Here is a 21,111-nt window from a genome sequence, read left to right as displayed (position 1 = left end):
CAACTTGTTAATAGAAGGTTTCACATCTCATTTATCTCAACAACTTTGGGAGGCGAGTAATTTAAAATTTGTTCTGTGTGTTTTACAGATGTGGAAACTGAAGGGAAGACAGAGGAAGTGTCTAGCACAAGGTCCTATCATCAAGCCTTTGTGAAGGCCCTACTATAGTCTTACCAAGCACTGGACTAAGTGCTGGGGAAGCTAATGCAGACCTCCAATATGCACTATTACCCCATCTCCCTCGCTAATGCTATGATTATATGTGAATTTGATCTCATTTTAGAGACACTGTGGTCTAGAGCGTAAAAGTCCTGGGCTTAGAGTCAGAAAGACCTGAGTTCAAATGTCACCGAAGTCACAGATAAAAAATTACAGACATTTGCCAGTTACGTGACCCTGGGCAAGTCTCTTAACATTCTCTCTCTTCCCTACCTCAATTTCCCCATCTGGATAATAACAGCACCTCCCTCACAGTAAGAGGGAACACCGACAGCCCTCATGATGGCACAGTGGAGTCTCCAACAGAAAGTACTTTACAAATAAACATCAGTTGTTCTTATAATTATTTTGGTAAGTGGTGTCGATTACACACTATTTTATGTACACAAGATGAACCCAGAAACCGGCGGATGAGAATGCAGCAAGCCCCAGGAGCTGGTTACCTCGGGTAATTCCTTCTTCCGATAATCCCACTGCAGCAGCTTCAAGTAACTGTTGTTTAGCACCGTGGTTGGGCTCAGGTTGGGTCTGGAGCTGCTCTCAGCCCCAGGAGAGGAAGCGTTTTCCGAAAGAGAAAATAATTCTTCATTGACAGATTCCTTTATCCACTCCTTTGTGACATCTAGAGCACCTGGAAAGGAATGGTCAGATAGAGTGTAAAGTGTTCTGCCAATCTTAAAGCACCAGATAGATGCTAATTATCATCACTGCCATTCACCATCATCATCATCACCACCATCATCTCACCACCATCACCATCATCACTATTATTATGATCACCATCACTATCATCATCACCATCATTATCATCATCACCACCATCATCATCATCATCACCATCATCGTCATCACCATCATCATCATCACCATCATCACTATCACTATGATCACCATCACTATCATCATCACCATCATCATCATCACCATCATCATCATCACCATCATCACTATCACTATGATCACCATCACTATCATCATCACCATCATCATCATCACCACCACCCCCATTATCATCACTACCATTCACCATCATCATCATCACCATCACATCACCACCATCACCATCATCATCATCACCACCACCACCATTATCATCACCACTATCATCACCATTATCCCCATCACCATCACCATCACCATCATCAAACCCCTCTCCTCCTTTAAGAAACAGATCAAGCTGCACCTTCAACATGAAGCCTTTCTTGATCTCCCCAAAGGCTACCTCCCCTCCTCCCAAACTCCTGTTTTCATCTTGTATTTATTCTGTTTAGAATTATCCTGTCTATACTTATACATGCACAGGTCAGCTCCCTTCATGAGAACTGACCACCTCATTCTTTATCTTTGAATCACCAAGGTTTGGTATACTGGTGACACATAGTAGGTGCTTTAAAAGTCCTGGGTGAGTGATTATCTAAGCTCTTGAAGGCGTGTAACAAAGAGCTGTTGTGTTTTATTACAAAACAGAGAACAGTTGAGTCTCTGAGCATAAGAACAAGGATTTAGAGCTAGAAGAGACCATCTAGCCCAAGCCCCTCATTTTACAAGTAAGGTCACACGGATGGCAAAATTCAAATTCAGGTCCCTTGGCTCTCAAGTCCTTGCCCTGTCATTGGCAACTTTTCCTGATTTCCTCCCCCAGCCTGAGCGCCTTCCTGATAGAGCTCTCATCCACAATTGCCAAGGCAAAGGCTGAAGGGAGCCTGTGAGCCATTTCTTCATCACATGGCAAATCCTTCCTAAAATTAGTATTTGCCAAACAGTCTAAGGAGGTGCAGAGAGATTTTCCATTCATTGTAACTGATAAGATCAGCACATAAGCCCAGAAGACTGTTTGGTTGAAGATTGTTCCATAGCATATGACCAGAAAAGGGTCAAATGCTATAAATAAAGAGGAAGAAAACTGACACTAGAATTAGGGCAGGGTGTTGCAATGGAACACAGTCTGAGCACCTGGGTTTCAACCCCACCTCTATTATTCATTGGCTGTGTGATTTGAGGAAAATCAATTGTTCTCTCTGCTTTCTCAATTATAAAATGAGGTTCCAAGGTCCTTTCTAGCTCTTAATTTGATGATCCAGTGATTCCACTCTGCAATGGTGCTTTTGAGGAGCCAAAAAATGTCATGGCCCACAGAAACTGGCCTGATCTAATCTTCACTAGCTCTTCCCAACTATAGCAGAGTCAAGATGGCAGAGTGAGAGGAAGCATTTTTACCTAACTCAATCAGCCAGCCTCTTCCACAACAACCTAGAAAGTGTACCAGGCTGGATTTTAATGGGAAAGTCAAGAAAAGGTCACAGAGAATCATTTTTCTAGCCCAGGGCTGCCTGGGAAGATGGAGACCCTGAAGACAGAGGGGCAGGAACTGGCCAGGAGTGTGGTCAGTGACAATGGAGGCAGTAATTCCCAGGTCCTGGGATAGTAAGGAGCCTGAGACTGAACACTGGGGCAGAAAGATTTGCCAGGGGACCACCATACAAGCACTGGGAAAAGGAACAAGGGCCAGCTGGCCACTCTGTCACCCATTACCCAGTTCTGGGTCACCATTCCCAGTGGAGAGGAGCAGTTACGAGCAAGAGGGACCTACGCTGTAAATGGAGCAAGAAACAAGCTCCAGAACCACAGATAGCTGTGTAGGGCTGAGCCCAAAAGCAGAGTGGGAATCCAGTTTTAATACTCAGGCCCAAGAGACCCAGACTAAAGGAAAGTCAGCAGTCTATTTTGAATCTATAGAACTTCCCAGCAGAATGAGAGGAGGAAGAGAGGAGGGGAGGAGGAAAGGAAGGAAGGAGGAGGGAGAAGAGGAGTAAGGGGAGGAGGAGCGGTGAAAGAGAGAAGTGGGGGAAAAAAGGAGGGAAGAGGGAGGGGGTAAGACAGAAGGGGAGGGAAAGACAAAGGGAGGGGGGGAAGAGAAAGGGGGAGAAAAAGGGAGGGAAAGAGGTGGGGAGAGGGGAAAGGCAAAGGAAGAAAGGGGAGAAGGAAGAGGAAGGAGAGAAAAAGAGGAAAGAAAAAAAAAACAAAAACAACTCACCAACACCCAAAATAACTTGTATTTCCTTCTATATTTAGCAGTTGTAGGGTGGGGTGAAGAAGGGTGTGTCACTTTGGGTCTTTAGCAACTTTTCAGGACGTTAAGGGGACGTTCTTTGGTACACTTTGCACTTATGTACACATGTGTCTGCTGTTTCCCCTACAAGAAGGTACCACCCCATGACCTTGGTCTTTGTGTTCTTAGGGCTTGGTCCCCTGCGATCACATAGCAGGTACTTAATAAATGCCAACTGACTGAACCTGGTAAGTGAGAGGGAGAAGTTGAGCAGGAAAGATGAGAGAGAATAGCTCCCCCCAAACTGAAATTCAAGGGAGGAAGAAGGAGAAGAAAGGAGGAGGGTGGGGGGAAGAAGAGGAGGGAGGAGAGGAGGGAAGGAAGAGGCAGAGAAGAAGAGGAAAGATAAGGGAAGAGGAGGAAGGAGAGGAGGGGAAGAGGAGAGGAGGAGGAGGCAGGGAAGGAGAGGAAGGGAGGAGAGAGAAGGGAAGAGGAGAGAAGGGAAGAAGAGGAGGGGAGGAGGAAAAGGGGAGAAGGAAGAAAAAGGGAAAGGAAGAAAGGAGGAAAGGGAGGGGAGGAAGAATAAGGGGAGAAGGAGGGAAGGGAGGGAAAAGAAGGAAGAGGAGAAGGGAAGAGATAAAGGAGAACAGGAGAGGAGATGGAGGAAAGAAAGGAAGAGGGGAGCAGGAGGTTAGGGACAGATGGGAGGTTGGGGCCCTTCTCAGGCCCCGGCTGGCAGGAACTGCCTGACACTGACCGGGTGCCCCCCAGAGCAGAGCCCTCGAACCTCCTTGTATGTTTCCAGCTTGTATCTTGCTTTAGCATCAGGACGCTCATTTTGACCATGGTCAAGTTTCACTCGGTTCACAATTAGGACTATTTCATCGACAAAAAGCCCCCACGGGGCTCTGTAGCATGATCATCATCCCCTTCCAGAGCTGTGAAGGATCAAAGGACATCACCTGCGTGCCCTCTCACCTGAGAAGGGGACAGGGTCCTACCAGGAAGCTCCTTTAAAAGGAACACACTTTCTAGTACTTGCACCCCCAGCCCCTTAGCACTGTGTCAGAGAAAACACTTAATTCTCATTCGCCGTCCCACTCAGCCCCCTCTGCCCACTTAACAATTTGTCAATGTCCTCTCGAAACAACAAGACCCAAACAAAGCTCCTAATTTTAGGAGTGACACATTTGAGAGGGAATGGCTTGCCCAGAGTCACACAGGCCAGTCCTCCTGTGGCCTCCCAGCCAGCAGTTTAAAAGTCTCATTTCGCCTAAGACTAAGCAATCTGAGCTTCCAGTGAGCGCCTCCCCACTTAGGCCGCATTTGCCTTGTATAGATTTTGTATTTAATTCCATGTGGTTATGTTGTTGTGGTTATGTTGTTTTTTTATCCTCATCCCTAGCATGGTGGTGGGCACAAAGCAGATGAAAAGAACAGGGCTTAAAACCTGACTTGGCTACTATCTAAGGAGATATTCTGACATAATAGAGAGAGGGCTGGACCTGAAGTCAGGGAGACTCATCTTTCTGAGTCCAAATCACTTCCTACCTGTGTGACCCTGGGCATGTCACTTAACCTGTCTGCCTCAATTTCCTCATCTGTAAAATGAGCTAGAAATGGAAATGGCAAATCACTTCAGTGTCTTTACAAAGAAAGTCCAAATGGGATCACAGAAAGTCAGACATGACTGAAAGAGTGAACAACAACAAAATTTTCTCAGGGCTCTCAGGAAGTTCAAGAGAAAAATGGCTTAAGATGCTTGGTGAACATGAAAGCTCTCTAGAAATGTCAGTTATTCAGGCCCTTCCAGGAGAAGGACTTTATTGTTTTCCCCATCTGAATCCCCCTTCCCAGCTTCTGGAACAGAACATAAATATGTTTGGTGGCTGGGTAAAGATCCCTTCCAGTCCTAACGTCTATGCCCCAACACAAGAGAGCTCGCCATTTTGGTCTTTTTACCCCCAGAGCCAGGTACAACATAGCAGGGGATTTATACATGTCTGGCAACTGATCACTGGGCTGTCCTGCCTCAAGGCCATGATCCTAAGAATCCCAGGAGAATTCAAATTCCTTGAGGACAGAGACTGCTTTGTATTATCTTTTTATTGTCCCTACGAGTGGGGACAATAGTGCCTAGTGCAGGCTGGGACAGCAATAAATGCTTACTACTTCCTGATTGATCAATACTACTAAAAAAAAACAAAAAACAAAAAAAAAGTGCCAGAAAGGGAAGACTATTGCTTCCAGTGTTATTTTTCTTTAAGGGGAATTCACTAATCCTGGGCCCTAATTTCAAGAATTTCCCATGGGAAAAAAAAATCAGATTGCTTCTGGTATTTGTGTAAAGTCAACTGTTGGGTAATTGTTTATAAAATGAACTCATGTGTGTGTTTGGGTGTATATATGTCTTTCTCCCTCCCTCCTTCTCTCCCTTTCTCTCTTTTCTTCCCTCTTTCCATCTCTTTCTCTTTCCTCCTCCTTCCATCCACGCTCTATTTCTCTTTCCCTTCCTCCTTCCTATTTTTTCCTTCTCCTTCCATCCCTCTCTTCCCATATCTCTCTTTCTCTCTTCTTCCTTCCCTCCCTTTCTCTTTCCTCCTCCTTCCATCTCTCTCTTTCCTTCCCTCCCTACTTTTCTCTTTTCTTTTCTTTCCATTCCTTTCTCTTTCCATATTTCTCTCTCTGACTCCATTTCTCTCTTTCCTCTTTCCTTCTCTCTCATTCTGTCTTCTCCTCCCTTCCTCCCTCTCTTCCTTTTTTCTCTCTGTTTGTCTCTGTGTATCTCTGTCTCTCTCTCCTTCCCTCCTGTTCTCCCTTTCTCTCCTCCTCCTTCCATCCCCCATCTTTTTCTCTCCCTCCTTCCCTTTCTCTTTTCTGCTCCTTCCATATTTCTCTCTCTCCTCCATTTGCTTTCCTCTTCTTTCCATCTCTTCTCCTTTCTCCATCCCTCTCTCTCTCCCCTTCTGTCTTGACAATTTCCCTCCTCCCACCCCTATCTTTCCTTCTCTCTCCTCTATTCAAAAAGGCAGAGAGCCCTCCCCACAACTTGTGAGCAATTCATCTTTGCCAATCCTGAGTCAAGCTGAAATTCTGTGCTCAACCCCACTCTTGAAATGTCACAGTTCTTTGTTTCCATCACAGTTAACCAAACTTTTCTGTCCTCTTGCTAGTTTTCGTTGGGAGAGATACAAAAAAAAAGTGTGATATACAGGGGGAAAGGGCACTGAAATAGCTTGTAGAGATCACCCTGGATCTGTAATTACAGAGCCAAGATAATGCCAGTCTGTGTTTTAAGCATCTCTTTTATACAGCAGACAAATTACAGAGAAAGTTTCTTTCATTCTCTTCCATGAACAATAAAGCCCATAATGCTAAGGACAAAAGGAAACCCAGCTGGTCCAGCTGAGTCTGTTTCTCTTTGGAGAACAATTGAAGCTCAGGGAGATTCAGGAGTCCCTAAGAGATCCCTTGTTGTCTCTGCCAATGGGCACCAACCTCAAAGTTTCAGCTTCTCCATCTAGAGGAGGGGCTCATTGTTGGAACCTTCCTCCCTGAGTCTGGATAGATCAGGATGTGACTTTGAAGTTAAGATCAGAGAATTTTCCCAAGTGGGAAAGAATCCATCTGGTCCGAAGGACAGTATCTACTGATTGAAGTAACTAGATTGTGAAGGAGCAACGAGGTGTGTATATGTTTCAGAATGATGAAAGTCATGGAAATTTCATTTACAAACAACCTCCTCTGTTCCTCCCTATAACCATGAAGAAGTACAGGTCTTTTTTGTTCTTTAAGAGCTTTTTAGAAAAAAAGTAGATAATAATGGGAAGGAACCTTCTTGATGTCTTTATTTTTGCAGATAAGTAAACTGAGGCCCAGAAAAGGAGTTTCATTTGCTGGAGGTTCCCCAGGCCGGAAAGTCATGTTGGGATTTGAATCAGTTAGCTCAGGCTGGAAGGGACATCGCAAACCTTCAAATTCAATCCCTTTATTTTTCAGATGAAGAAACCAACTACCAGGGAGAAGTGTTTTTGCCCAAGATCAAACAAGAGTATGACATAGTGGGTCAAAAACTAGATCTGGAATCAGGAAGAGCTGGGTTTAAGACGTCTCTGTGACCTATGGTTAGCCAGGTCATGACAAGGGACTTCATGAACAAAGTCTCGAAGATTATCAGCTGAGGATGTCTTCAGATCCAAACCAAATTTTAAAATAAACCCAAATCATTTATGTCAATGAGACTTAATTAAGGACCTCCGAGGGCTTCAGGCACTTGTCAGTAAGAAAGGAAAGTTGGACCACATGGCCAAGCCAAGCCATCCCTCATTTCCCACTTGGCTGTATCCTTTCCGCTGGATTCCATCATGGCCACAGGAAACTCATGCTTCAGGATTTCATCAGCCTCGGGACTAATGAATCATTAGTCCTCTCTGCCCCTCTGACTGAGAAGCTGGAGGGCAGACTCCAGCAAAGGAGCCTCTCAGAGACGCCATTTAAAGAGAGAGTTCCAAGGTCAGCTGACTCTTCCCGTTCCATCAGTTGACACTAGGCTCCATCACGTCCTAGCCTGGGGCACCTTTCCCTTCCCATCTGCCCCTTTCAGCTTCCTCCGATAGGCTGTCTTCTATTAAACTGTAAACACTGGGGTAGAGACTGTCTTTTTCATATTTGTAACCCCATTACAGTATCTGACAAAGTAGGAGCTTAAAAATGTTGGCTAGCTGGCTAGTTTCCTTTTTGCCTTTGAATCCTGAGCACCTTAGCCTAGTACCTGGCACATAGTAGGTACTTAAAAATGTTTGCTGATTGGCTAGTTTCCTTTTTCCCCTGAATTCTCAACACCTTAGCTCTGTAGCTGGCACACAGTAGGTGCTTTAAAATGTTTGCTGATTGGCTAGCTTCTTTTTTGCATTTGAATCCTCACTATAGTCTAGTGCCTAGCATACAGTAGGTGCTTAAAAATGTTTGCTGGCTGGCTAATTTCCTTTTTCCTATGAATCCTCAGCACCTTAGCTCTGTGCCTGGCACATAGTAGGTGCTTTAAAATGTTTGCTGATTGACTAGTTTTCTTTTTGCATCTGAATCCTCAGCACCTTAGCTCAGGTACTAGCATATGGTAAGTGCTCAAATGATGCTTGTTGCAATGAACTAAACTGACAAGGTGTGGATGAGTCCTAACCTGTACAGGTGAAGGGAGTGACTGTACTGGCACAGATGAGATCATGGACTGATCAAAGATACAAAGCCCATTTCCAATTCCTGCTAATTGTTCTTCTCACGTGGTGTGGGGTCTAATGCCTTGTTATTACATGCTATAAAGAAAGACTCACTTTCTCAAGTCTTCTATCTTTTCACTAAAAAAGAGCAATAAAAAGGAAGGAGGGATTTGGAGTTGGGGGGACTTTGGAACATCTCAGCCTCAGTTTCTCAAGCTGGCCAATGACAGGCTGAGAGCTTATGATTTCTGAACTCCCTCCTAGACCTATAGTTATGACTGGAACCTTGAGCCAAAATAAAATGTGGCAGATCAGATCCATCAAGCACCTTCTCATGAGCATCTTAATGCTTGTGGTCCTGACTTTTCTGCTCTGCCCTTCCCTTCCCCTGTGACCCTGAGTGAGTGATTGACCTCTCTGAGTCTCAGTTTCCTCCTGTCTAATAAGGGATCAGACAAAGATCCCATGGTCATAGACTCAGGCCAGAGGTCATCTGCTCCAAGCTCATTATTTTGTTGACACTGCTTCAGAAACTGAAGGAAACTCAGAAAGGAGAAGTAATTCACTTCTTCAGCCTCACAAAGACTTTTACAACTTTTAACAACTTTTCCAAGGTTGACTGTGTCAAACAATATATTAACTATCTCTCAGACCAAACAATACCAATAGTTGCTCTGAGAACAATTTGGAATAGGAACCCACTGACCTAGAACTGAATTGATCTCAGAGATCATGTGGATTAATTCCCTTATTTCTGAGACAAGGAAATGGTGTTCAAGAGAGCTTTAGTAACCTGTCAAAGTCACTTAAGTAGTAAAGGAAAAGAATTTGAACCCAGGTTCCAAAGATAGTGTTCTTTCCACTGCAATTGGAAAAAGTTGCTAAACCCTGTAGACACTGACCCAGCGATAACAGTGTCTGCCATATTCCCCAAGGAAGGCAAAGACAGAAGAAAAGGTCCTCCCTGTTAGTGCCCCCTTCCTTCTCACATAATATCATGAATATTTATGTTTATAAGTTTGGGACCTTTGGTTGAATATGAGCTCCTTGAGGGCAGGACCTGTTTTCCCTTTCTCTCCTTCTGATTCCCAGGCCTAGCAAGGTGGGGGCGGCAGATGGCACAGATACCAGGAGGACCCAGCCTCAGATACTTAACACTTACTACCTATACAACTCCAGGCAAGCCACTTAACTCCAACTGCCTCAAAAACCAAAACCAATCCACTTAGTAGTGATTAGTAAGTGAAGTCTCTTGCTCTAGCCCAGACTCCTAGAGTCTCCTTTTAGCCTCACAACAGCCTGGGGAAGTGGATCACACAGACATCATTATCCTCATTCTGCCAAGGAGGAAGAGGAAGATTCTAGGGGGTAAGTGACTGGCCCACTTAACAGGCCTTCCCATCCATACACAGAACTCTCACCTTGCAACAGAAGATTCGCAGCTGGACTTCTAATACAAACGTATTTGGCCAAATCTTAGTGAACAAGTCAGATTCTAGAGGCAGGAAAATGGTTTCTCCAGAATGACAGACAGACAGATTCCCACAGAAAAAGATATACTGAAGAAACAGAGAGATACACAGAAACAAAAAGAGAGAATGTCATGGAGACAAAGAGACACGTCATAAAAAAAGAGACAGAGAAAGAGAGAGAGATGTATACAGAGGCAGAGATACAGAGAGACATGAAAAGAGAAGGAAAGATGTATAAAAAAGCAGAAATACATCCAAAGATAGAAAGTCACAGAAATAGACACAGAGAGAGAGACAGATTTGCACAGATATCAAGAGAGATACACAGAGTCCCACAGAAATAGTAAAACAGATACACAGAGAGACATGCATATAGAGGTAGAAATATATCCAGACTTTTCTGTAGAAAGCCACAGAGATAAAAATTATAGAGACAGAGAAGAGATGAGGGCAGATGGCAAGAGATAGCGAGACATTGACAGAAGCAAAGATAGAAATGTAGACCCAAAAGCAGAAGCAGAAAGAACAAAACCCTTCAGGAGCAAGGGCTCCTGTGGTGACAAGATCAAGATGGCTAGCTCCTCTGATTTAGGAAACAAGACCCAATGCTGAACTTACTGGGGGTTTCTTCTAAGATTTCCTGGAATTTCGTCCTTTCGTAGTCCACCAACTGGCGCTGAAGATGGGGTCGAAGGCTCTTGATGGTAAAATTGACCATGTCGATCTTCATGAGGTCCAGCACGTGGAATATTTGCCTTTAAAAATCAGAATGAGAAAGCGTTAGAGAGGAAGGGGAAAGGAATGAAACTAAAACCAAACCTATGTTGAGAAATTCTGTTTTGAAATTATATGAGCTGGGGGCCAGCTAGGTGGCTCAGTGGATAGCAGAGTCAGGAGGACCTAAGTTCAAATCTTACCAGCTGTGTGACCCCAGGCAATTCACTTAACCCCAATTGCCTCATTCCTCCCCCCCCCAAAAAAAAAAAGAAAAAAGAAAAGAAATTGCATAGGCTGATGGAGATTTATCAGGACACAGAGATCTCACTTCAAACCCAGCCTTACATACTTAATGCTGTGTGACTCTTGGAGAGCCTCGCCAAATAAAAGCAAGCAATGAAATATCTTGTGGGTGGGGACAATTCTCACTGGCCTTTCTTTGAATTTCCAAGGCCCAGTTCCAGGGCCTACAAATAGTAAGTCCTTGATAAATGCTTGTTGACTGACTGATTCTTCCCTCCCATGATACAGATTGAGGACCATCCCTACAGACCATCCTGGGTAATTCTCACCCATACATAGCCCATTAAAAGGCTCTCACAGGGTTTTTCAAAAAAGAATCAAGAAAACTTTTTTTTTCTTTTTTTTTAAATAAGAATTAATTGGGATTTTCCAGCAGAAATCAGCAAGGAGATAACTAGTCCCTTGGTGCACTGCTTCCATTCTCTTCCATTAATACTGGAATAGGAGAGGGAAAGAGGGAAAGGAGAGGGAAAGGACTCTGCATTACCAATGTGAAATATTCTATATGGAATCAGATTCCTTGGATCAAGCATTCTAAACCGCAGATCTGAAAGAGCTTAACAAACAGCCATCCCTAGTGGGTGGAGATGCAGACTCTGAGGCAGTTTGGGTTGTGGCCTGTGGGTATGTCTGCTGGGCTCCTCTGGGGCTAAAGGAGGGCTATGTCCTTTCTAGTCTTTGCCCTGGGTAATTCTGCCTATTCCTGATGTGATGGAGAGAATGGAAATCCATGATATGAGCTTTCTATTTTAGGAAAAGAGATTTATTAGGGGGCTTTCCCATCACTTCCTTCTTTGAAATCAATGAATAAACATTTACTTAGCACCTACAGTATTTCCAGCACTCTCCTAGGCACTGTATGCCTAGAGAATATTTCAGTGGAATCTCAGAAGTCAGGGCATCTAGCTTCAAATTCCATCTCTGACACAGCTGACGTGATTTTAGACAAGTCACTTAACCTAAATTCATCTTCAATTTCTCACTCTGTGAAATGAGGAGCTGGACTAAATGGCCTCCCAATTCCCTTCATCTCTAAATCTATAATCTTATGGTAAGTCATTTATCTTTTCTGAGCTTCAGTTTCTCATCAGAGAAATGAGAGAGATGGAGTAGTTATAGCAGCAGTTTCCTTTTAGCTTGGAAATTCTGATCGAATGACTTCTGCCCTCAGGAGGCTTACAGTTTCTTACAAAAGATAGCATGAACATAAATGGGTTTATAAAAAATAAATACAGGGTAACCAAAATAGATCGCTTCCTGCCTTGGGGAGGAGAGAAGTAAGGGAGGGAGGAAGAAAAAATTTGGAACATAAAATCTTACAAAAATGAATGCTGAGAACTATCTTTACATGTATTGGGGAAAATAAAATACTACTGAGAAAAAAAATAAAATAACAAATGAAAAATAAAAAAAAAAATAAAAAAAAAATAAATTACAGGGTGATCTCTGCTGGAGAAGAAAATGGCTAATCACTTTTTCAAGAAAACCTCATTTGGGGGACAGCTAGGTGGTACAGTGGATAAAGCCCCAGTACTGAAGTCAGGAGGTCTCAGACACTTAACACTTCCTAGCTGTGTATCCCTGGGCAAGTCATTTGCCTCAGCAAAACAAAAAACAAAAAACAAACCCACCTCATTTGGAATCATATGATGAACAATAACAATCTTTGCTGGAGAGAAAGAGCTCTACCCAAGTTGGATAGAATGTCAGCACTTAACGAGCTGGGACAACTCCCTGGTCCTCCAGAGGAGGTGGAAGGGCTGCTTTGAAGGGAAGCTGGTATACAGTAAGCACTCAGTAAGTGTTTGCTGGATTCTGTAATCCCACCAGTACCAACCTCAACAGCTCCACAATATTGCCAGTGGCTTTGAGTTCCTTGATGTCATCATCCCGGACGGGAGCACACAGCTTCCCCATGGTACTAATGACATAGCTGGCCAGTCCCTGAATGTCCACGGCATGATGCTCAGCCTGCTGCCTGATAAGGTCGGTGTCCAGAACTTCACTAATCTGAGTCCGGAGCCGGTTTCCACCAGGAGTCAGGAAGGAGAGAAGAGTCTGGAGGAGGGAAGAGAAAGGCAAGAAAAAACCCTGATAAGAGAACTTAAGGGTTGGTGGAAGGAAGGTTCCCCTTAAATCACACAAAACAGTGAAAATGAGTCATTAGAAAGAAAAATACATAGAACAGAAGGAAGTTCAGAACATGCTTAAAGTGTTATATACCTAAAAGAAATTTGTGGTTTCATGAACTTTTTTAATCTTGCACAATAACAATAATAATAATTCTTTACATACAGAAAGACTTTTCTAGTATTTGTCAAGATGAGAACAACCAATAAATTAAACAACAAAGAGGCAGAGATATGGTGGAGGGGCTTGATATCAGAATTAATCAGGATTGACTGTATGCTCTTTGACAGGAAAGACTGTTTCATTTTCCCCCACTTAGTACAGTGGCTAACCCACAGTGAGTGTTTAAGAAATGTTTGTTGACTGATTGCCATCTGGACACCAGCTGTATGAGCTAAAGAGGTGGAAAGAATGATAGATTTGGCAACTGAAGAAAAAGGTTCATCTCTTGCTCCATCATTTATCACTGTATGATCTATGGCAAGTTATTTAACCACACTAGGCCTTGGTTTCCCCATTTGTGAAACTAAATGATTGGTCTAGTTGTATGATATTCTAAATCTTGGATCATTTATATTAATTTTTTTTGGTTTGTTTTTTTCTGATAAAGTAATTGGGGTTAAGTGACTTGCCCAGAGTCACACAGCTAGTGAGTATTAAAAAGTATCTGAGTCCAAGTTTGAACTTAGTCCTCTTGACTTGAATGCTGGTCTCTATCCTATCTAGCTGCCCTTGGATCACTTAAATTCTATGGTCACTTAACCTCTCTGGGACTCAGCAGTTTCACTGGCAAAAGAGTTGGATAGGACAGCCATCTATCTACCATTTGGAGAGCTCTGAAATTACAAAACAACCCATGAGCTAGGGGGTAACTCACTGTGCAAAAGCACAGATTTAATCTTCTACCTTTTGCATGATGACTTAGCCAGTCAACTCGGACAAAAAAGAATTAAGTAGAACAGTAAAACAGAATGAACTTGTCTATGTGGTAAAAGCTGGAAGGCTTTGGGCATCACAGTTTCCAAAAGAATGGACTCTCTATATCCTAATTCCTTTCTTATTCCCTTTTATCCCTTTCTTCTTCCTCTCTCTCTTCCTTTTTCCTCTTCCTATCTCCTCTCTCTCTCTAGCTTTTTTTCTTTTCCCTTTCCTTTCTTCATTTTCCTTTTCTTTTTCTCCCTTTTCTTCCTGTTTCTCTTCCTCTTCATTTCCCCCTCTTCTTCCTCTCCCTCTTTTTTCTCTCTCCCTCTCCTTTTCTTCCTCTCTCCCTCTTTCTTCTCCCTTCTTTCTCTCCCTCTCCTTCTTTTTTCTCTCCCTCTCTCTCCTTCCTCTCTTTCTCTTCCTCTTCCTTTCCCCCTCTTTTTCCTTTCTCTCCCTCTTCCTTTCCCCCTTTTATTCCTCTTTCTTCCTTCCCTCCCTCTCTGCTTCCTCTCTTTCCTTCTTCCTTCTCTCCCTCTCTCTCCTTTCTCTCCCTCTCTTCTTCTTCTCTTTATCCCCCCTTCCCATCTTTCTCCTTCTATCCTTCTTCCCTTCCCCCCTCTTCCCCATACTAAATCACTTTCCCTGCAGCAAACTCCCAATATAGCAAGCCTAAAAGCAGCAGGCTCAGATCACCCAGAGTTCCTGGCACCATTTCAAAACCTTTGCAGATAAGCCAGCAGAAGCAGAAGGGCAGGTTGTAGGGCACGGCTTCCTGAGAACACTAGATAGGCCAGGTCTGTTTCTTTTCCACTGAACTAGCTTTCTAAGGCAGTGCAGTTCAGTGGCTATGGGGCAGCTCTTGGTTCACAAGACCGGGTCAATGCTTTGGCTCTGGCATTTATTTCCTGTGTATTGTTGGGAAAGTCTTTCTCAGATAAAACAGAGAGCATGATTATTAACCTTTCTGTACAACTCTGCTGACTGAAAACCACTTTGTTTTTGCCACCTTGCTTGGGAGGTGAGTATAATTTTCACTCAACTTTCTGGAGACTGAGGTTCATAAAAAGGGAAGTGATTTGTCCAAGCTGACACAGCCAGTGTGTGTGTCCCAGACAGGACTGAGCTTTGGGGTTCCTGATCCTCTGGCTGGCTTTCTATCCATTCCACCAGAGTACTTCTCACAATAGCCCAGACATTTCCTGGTTGTGCGATCAAGGGCAAATCAACCACCCACACTAGACCTCAGTTTCCCCAATCTGTAATAAGGGAGGCTAAATTAGATGGTTCCTTTCAGGAGGACCCGAGTTCAAATCTGGTCTCAGACACTTAACACTTCCTAGCTGTGTGATCCTGGGCAAGTCACTTAACCCCAGCCTCAGAAAAAAAAAAAAAAAAAGAAGAAAGTAAGCCCCTTGGGGGCAAGAACTTTTGTTTTTGCCTTCCTTTACATCCCCAGTTCTCAGCCTAGTATGTGACATTAGTGGGCACTGAATAAATGCTTCTTGATTGATCCAATTTACAGGAGGTTTAAGAGACAGTGCAGTTCAGAGAGGACTGGTCATGGACTCAAAAACACTCGGTTCCAAGCAGTGTTTGTTTGTTTTATGTCTGAGGGACTGCCAAGTTGAGATTTCTCCACAGATGAATGTAAGCTCTTTGAAGGCAGGGGAAGCTGGACTAGATAGATGGATGGAGACTGGATGGATAGATAGATAGTAGATGAATGGATGATGGATGGATGGACAGATGGACAGAGAGATAAAGGGATGGATGGAGAGGTGGATAGATGGATGGATGAATGAATGGCTGACTGGGGAGATTGCCCAACTCCGGAGTTCTGAGCCAGTAGGGAAGCCTGCTGCCTGCAGGACCACCTCTGAGTCCCAGAACCACCCAGAACCACTCAAGCCTCCCTAAGATGGAGAGTTATACAGGAGTTAGGGCCGAGTGGAGGAAATTCAAATTCAAAGACTCCTCCCCATTCCAAAAGAAAAAAAAAAAAAAGAATTCAACACAAAGCAAAAAGGTACATTTGCTAAATTAAGATCAAAAATGATACTTTGTCCCTTCTTGTATCTACTTTGTATCTGCTTTTTTCTCCCTCGATAAAAGTAAACTCCTTTCAACAAGAAGTTACTTTTGTTTCTTTCCCTTGCAGATAGAACAAAGTCTGACAGCTACACAGTAGTTGCTTGTTACATATGTGCTGAGTGAATGGATGGATGGATGGGTAGAAAAAGGAATGGATGGAGAGATTGATGGATAGAAAAACGGATGGATGGAAGGATGATTGGATATATGGATGGATGATTGGATAGGTGGGTGGGTAAATAGATGGATGGATGAATGGATAGATAACTGGATATATGGATAGACAGATGGATGGAGAGATGGTAGGTGAATAGATGATGGATGAACATATAGATGATGGATGGATGGATGGATGGATGGTTAGATAGATGGGTAGACAGATGGACAGAGAGATAAAGGGATAGATAGATAGATAGATAGATAGATAGATAGATAGATGGCAGATAAATAGATGAATGAATGGCTAGCTGAGTAGATGGATAGATGGATGGACAAATGAATAGATGAATAGATGGACTGATGGATAAATGTATAGATGGATGGATAGATGGATAGATAATATAGATTATTGGATAAATAGATAGATGGTAGATGAATGGATGACGGATGAATGGCTGGCTGGATAGATGGATGGATAGATAAATAAATACAAAAAATAATAGGCAGAAAGAGAGAGATGGATGGATGTATGGAGGGATGACATTGCAAGGTGCCATGTGGTGACAAGCCTGTGCTGTAACTCTATGACTCACCAACCAGGAAACACCACTTTAAAACACTATATAGAAATTAAGCTTTTGGTACCTCTAGGTGGTGACAGAAGAGAAAACTGAGGCTCAGAGAAGATTTAGAATCTCAGATCCAGGGTTGGAAGGGTCTCAGAGTCCAACTAGTTCAACCCCCTCATTTTACAGATGAGGAAACTGAAGCCTACTGGGGAAAGAGATGCATTAGGGACACAGAGGCAGTAAATAGTAAAAATGAAGCTCAAATCCAGGTCCTCTGACTCTTAACCTGATTGGTTAGTTTCAAAAAATGGAAGAAAGCAAAATGTTTTTAGAAAAAACAAGAAAAAGGAGGGAAAAAGAGAAGGGAAATGGAAAAAAGAGAGAAAGGGATGGGAAAGAAAGAGAAGAGGGAGAGATAGAAAGAAAGAAAGGAAAGGAAGGAAAAAGAGAAGAGGAAAAGAGAAGAAAGGGAGGAGAAAAAGAGGAGGAATAGAAGGAGAAAGAAAGGAAAGGTAAGAAGGGGAAAGAGAAGGAAGAGGAAAAGAGAGAGAAAAGGAGGAAATGCAAAGAGAGAGAGTAGGGATAGAATGAGAAACAAAAAGGAATGGAAGGGAGAGTGAGGAAAGATAGAAGGGTAAAGAGAAAGAAAGAAAAGGAAAGGAGGGAGAAAGAGGAAAGAAGAAAACAGAAATGGAGGGGGAAAGAGAGGGAAGATAAAGGGAAATAAAGAGAGAAAGAAAGGAAAGGAAAAGAGAGATAAAGAGAAGAAAAGAGAGAGAAAGGGAGGGAAAAGAGAGAAGAGGAATAGGGGGAAGAAAGGAAAAGAAAAGAGAGATAAAGAGAAAAAAAGAGAAAAAGTGAAAGAGAAAGGAAGGGGAAAAGAGAGAGAGGAGGAATACAGAGAAAGACAGAAAGAAAGGAAAGGAAGGAGAAAGAGAGAGAGAGGAGGGATAGAAGACAGAGAAAAGGAGAGAGAAAAAAGAGGGAGAGGCAGGAGAAGAAGGGAGGGAAGAAGAAAGGTAAAGAAAGAAGGAAAGAAAGGAAGGGAGAAAAATTAAGTGAGGAAAAGAAAGAAGAAAAGAGGAAAAAACAGAAGAGAAGGGACTTGAAAAAAACAAAAGGGAGAGAAAAGAGAAAAAAGGGAGAAAGAGAAAGAAGCTTAAAAAGATAGAGAAAAGGAGGGAAAAAAAGAAAAAGGGAGAAACATAAAGAGAGGAAAGTGAAAGGAGGGAGAAGAAGGGAAGGAAAGAGAACAGAACAGAATGGAGAGAAAGAGGGAAAGGGAGAGAAAAGAGGAGGAGGGAGGAGAGCTGGGAGGCCATGGGGTTAGGGAAGCTCTATCAACTTGCCTCTCTTATTTCTTCAAAAAGTTTGATGGCGTGTTCGTACTCAGGAGGATCTTCATTGAGTTCTGCCTCCAGGTGGTCCCAGAAAGCCTGGTGCACGATGTGCTTGACTCGACCTGCCAGGCTGAGGGAAAAGATATCAGTGTGTGATTGTGGCCTCCACTGGCCTTCCCAGAGGCTGGAGCCCAAGGTCTTGGGGACCAGAGCCTGGAGCCCAAGGTTCCAGGGGCCAGAGGCTGGAGCCCGAAGCCTGAGGTCTCAAGGTCTTGGGGGCCAGAGCCCAAAGCCCAAGATCCCAGAGGCTGGAGTCCAGAGCCCAAGGTCCTGGGGGCTGGAACCCGGAGCCTGAGGTCCCAGGGTGTGCCAAGCCCAGGTCCCCAGTGGGAGCCCTCCCGGGTGGAGGCAGCCCTGGCTCTGGGGGCACTGGGGAGCCACAGAGACTCGGTCTCGCAGTTCCTGAAGGCACTTAATCTCCCCTCAATGTAGGAGCTGGGCTAAATGGTCTCTGAGACCCCTCCCAGCTCTCCTTCCTGAGCTTCAGTATTCCTACCTGTAAAATGGGGATAGCAGTTCTTACAGAGGCAGCTTCCTAGATTGCTGAAGGGTACAATTGAGATATCATGTGCACGGATTTGCACCCAAGTTTTCCTGACTGCTGGTTCAGTAACCCCTGCCTCTTAAACTCTGAACTTCCACAGCCCATCTCCCACAGAACAAGACACCCGGCCGTCGCCCTAAGCAAGCAAGCGGCTCGTCCTCCCATGAGATCAAGCCCCCCAACCGGACGGGGCTCAGGATGACTCACAAGTAAATCTGTTTCCCCAGGAACCGACTTGGGACGCAAAGCCGCCTCTCCCCCCCCACAGACCCAGCCTCACTCACCTGTTCTCAGGCAGAGCTCCTTGTTTGATATTAAAGTTCTCATTGACGGCAATCTCATGGGCAAGAGTCATGTTGGAGATATTCCTGGCAGCAGCCATCACTTCATCAAAGGTCACCACTCTCGGTGGGCTTGTGGCTAAAGGGATGAGAGGGCCAGGGTGACTTCTGGAACAATAATGGACTTACACCTGACCCTCCCACCTTCTAATACTATTTCTATTCTGATCAAAATCTTTTGTCTTAAAAAAAAGAATAATTTAAAATAATTATTTTATTTTTATTAAAATAATTTAATTATCCTTATGCAGTATATAATTATATATTATTATATCATCATACATATTATCTATTATTATATATGATTAATATATGATATGAATAATACAATAATTATTATGTATTACATAATTATATATTATGATTCATTGTATATTATATTATTATACACAATTATGTATTATATTATAATAATTATATAATTATGCATTATGTATTATAATAAATTGTATGTAACTAATCATTAATAATTTAAATGGAAGTAATTTATTATTTAATTATATTATTAATATGTGATTGATTATATTATTATAGATTACAATTTGCATATTATAATAATTATTATTTTGATAAACATAATCAAAAATAACATTATTTTTAAAAAATAATAATACCAAGAAAGTATTAGATATTTGATTTATGCTAAGTGCTTCACAATTATCTCATTTGATTTTTCACAATAATTCCAGGAGATAGTTGCTGCTCTGATACCCATTTTATAGACAAGGAAACTGAGGCAGAAGATCACGCTATCTGTCTGAGACCACATCTGAACTCAGGTTTTCCTAACTCCTCGGCTATGGCTCTGTCCCTACTGACCACACCTTGAACTTCACATAATACTCTGTCCTGGATTTCTCTGTCTTTAATTAGAATGTAAGTTCCTTGAGGGACAGGATTGTTGTTGTTGTTATTATTATTATTATTATATTATATATAAAACATATGATATATATTATATATTATTATATTTGTATCTCAGTGCCTGGGACTTAATAAAAACTTAATGGAATGATTGTTGAATGAGTGACCTCCCTTATTTTGGCCCAAACTTGTATTTGCACCCATGTAGGGACCTTCTAGGGTGGAAATTCCCTGTACCAGGGAAGATCAGAGGTTGAAACAAGCAATCAATCCATGGAACTTTATGGATGTGCTGAGTGGGGATGGGGTTACAGACAAAGAAAAAAATAGTCCTTCTTCTTAAGGAGCCAACATTCTTAGTGGGGGGAGAAAAACGCATAAAAATAACACAGTGGCTAGCAGATAACTGAGCTGAGAGGGAGGCACATGGCTAGTAAATATCAGGACTTAACTAAGTCTTCTTGATTCCAAGGCTAGACATGAATAAATAAATGAATGGATGAATGAATGAAAAGAATCTTTATTAAGTACTTTGTTTTTGTTGTTCAGTTGTCTCAGTCATGTCCAACTCTTCATGACCCCATTTGCAGTTTTCTTGGCAAAGATACCAAAATGGTTTGCCATTTCCTGCTCCAGTTCATTTTACAGACAAAGAAACTGAGGCAAACGGGGTTAAATGACTTTCCATGAACTATCCAACTAGGAAGTATCAGAGACAAGATTTGAAATCAGGTCCTCATGACTCCAGGCCCAACACTTTATCTGCTATATCACCCAGCTGCCCATGTTAAGTAATTATTATGTCCAAACATAGTACTGGAGATTCACATTTAAATGGGAGGATATTACCCATGATACCATATATCTTATATCTTTCTTATTGACTGAGCATGCAAGTAACAAAGCCAATTTTTTTTATTCATTCATATATTCTTTATTATGTTAAATGGACTAAAAAGAATTTGAAAAAACTTGATAGTAAAGTAGGCACCCATATAGCTAATGGGGAATAACCGAATCCTCTGAAGATAATGGAATACCACTGAACTGTAAGAAATGAAGAGAAGAAAAACCCAGAAGGACTCATATGAGCTGATATGGAGCAAAGTAGAACAG

At 42.7% G+C, this 21,111-nt stretch overlaps 1 protein-coding gene across 4 annotated transcripts in view; it reads right to left on the bottom strand.

Annotated features, from left to right (window-relative positions):
• The window catches only part of TCP11L2 (t-complex 11 like 2), a 62,977-nt gene that overhangs the window by 11,502 nt on the left and 30,364 nt on the right, over nucleotides 1–21,111 (bottom strand). For all 4 annotated transcript variants that reach the window (XM_074271479.1, XM_074271480.1, XM_074271478.1 and 1 more), the window contains 5 exons: nucleotides 19,075–19,210; nucleotides 18,196–18,316; nucleotides 12,814–13,034; nucleotides 10,575–10,711; nucleotides 663–850 (listed from right to left, as the gene is read on the bottom strand). In XM_074271479.1, the coding sequence (XP_074127580.1) occupies nucleotides 663–850; nucleotides 10,575–10,711; nucleotides 12,814–13,034; nucleotides 18,196–18,316; nucleotides 19,075–19,210 (803 nt within the window). The remainder of the gene's footprint in view (nucleotides 1–662; nucleotides 851–10,574; nucleotides 10,712–12,813; nucleotides 13,035–18,195; nucleotides 18,317–19,074; nucleotides 19,211–21,111) is intronic.

The sequence above is a fragment of the Sminthopsis crassicaudata genome, chromosome 5, assembly GCF_048593235.1.
Source record: "Sminthopsis crassicaudata isolate SCR6 chromosome 5, ASM4859323v1, whole genome shotgun sequence".
Classification (NCBI taxonomy): domain Eukaryota; kingdom Metazoa; phylum Chordata; class Mammalia; order Dasyuromorphia; family Dasyuridae; genus Sminthopsis; species Sminthopsis crassicaudata.
The sequence above is the reverse complement of the archived record's forward strand: the minus strand, read 5'-3'. Positions and strand labels throughout refer to the sequence as shown.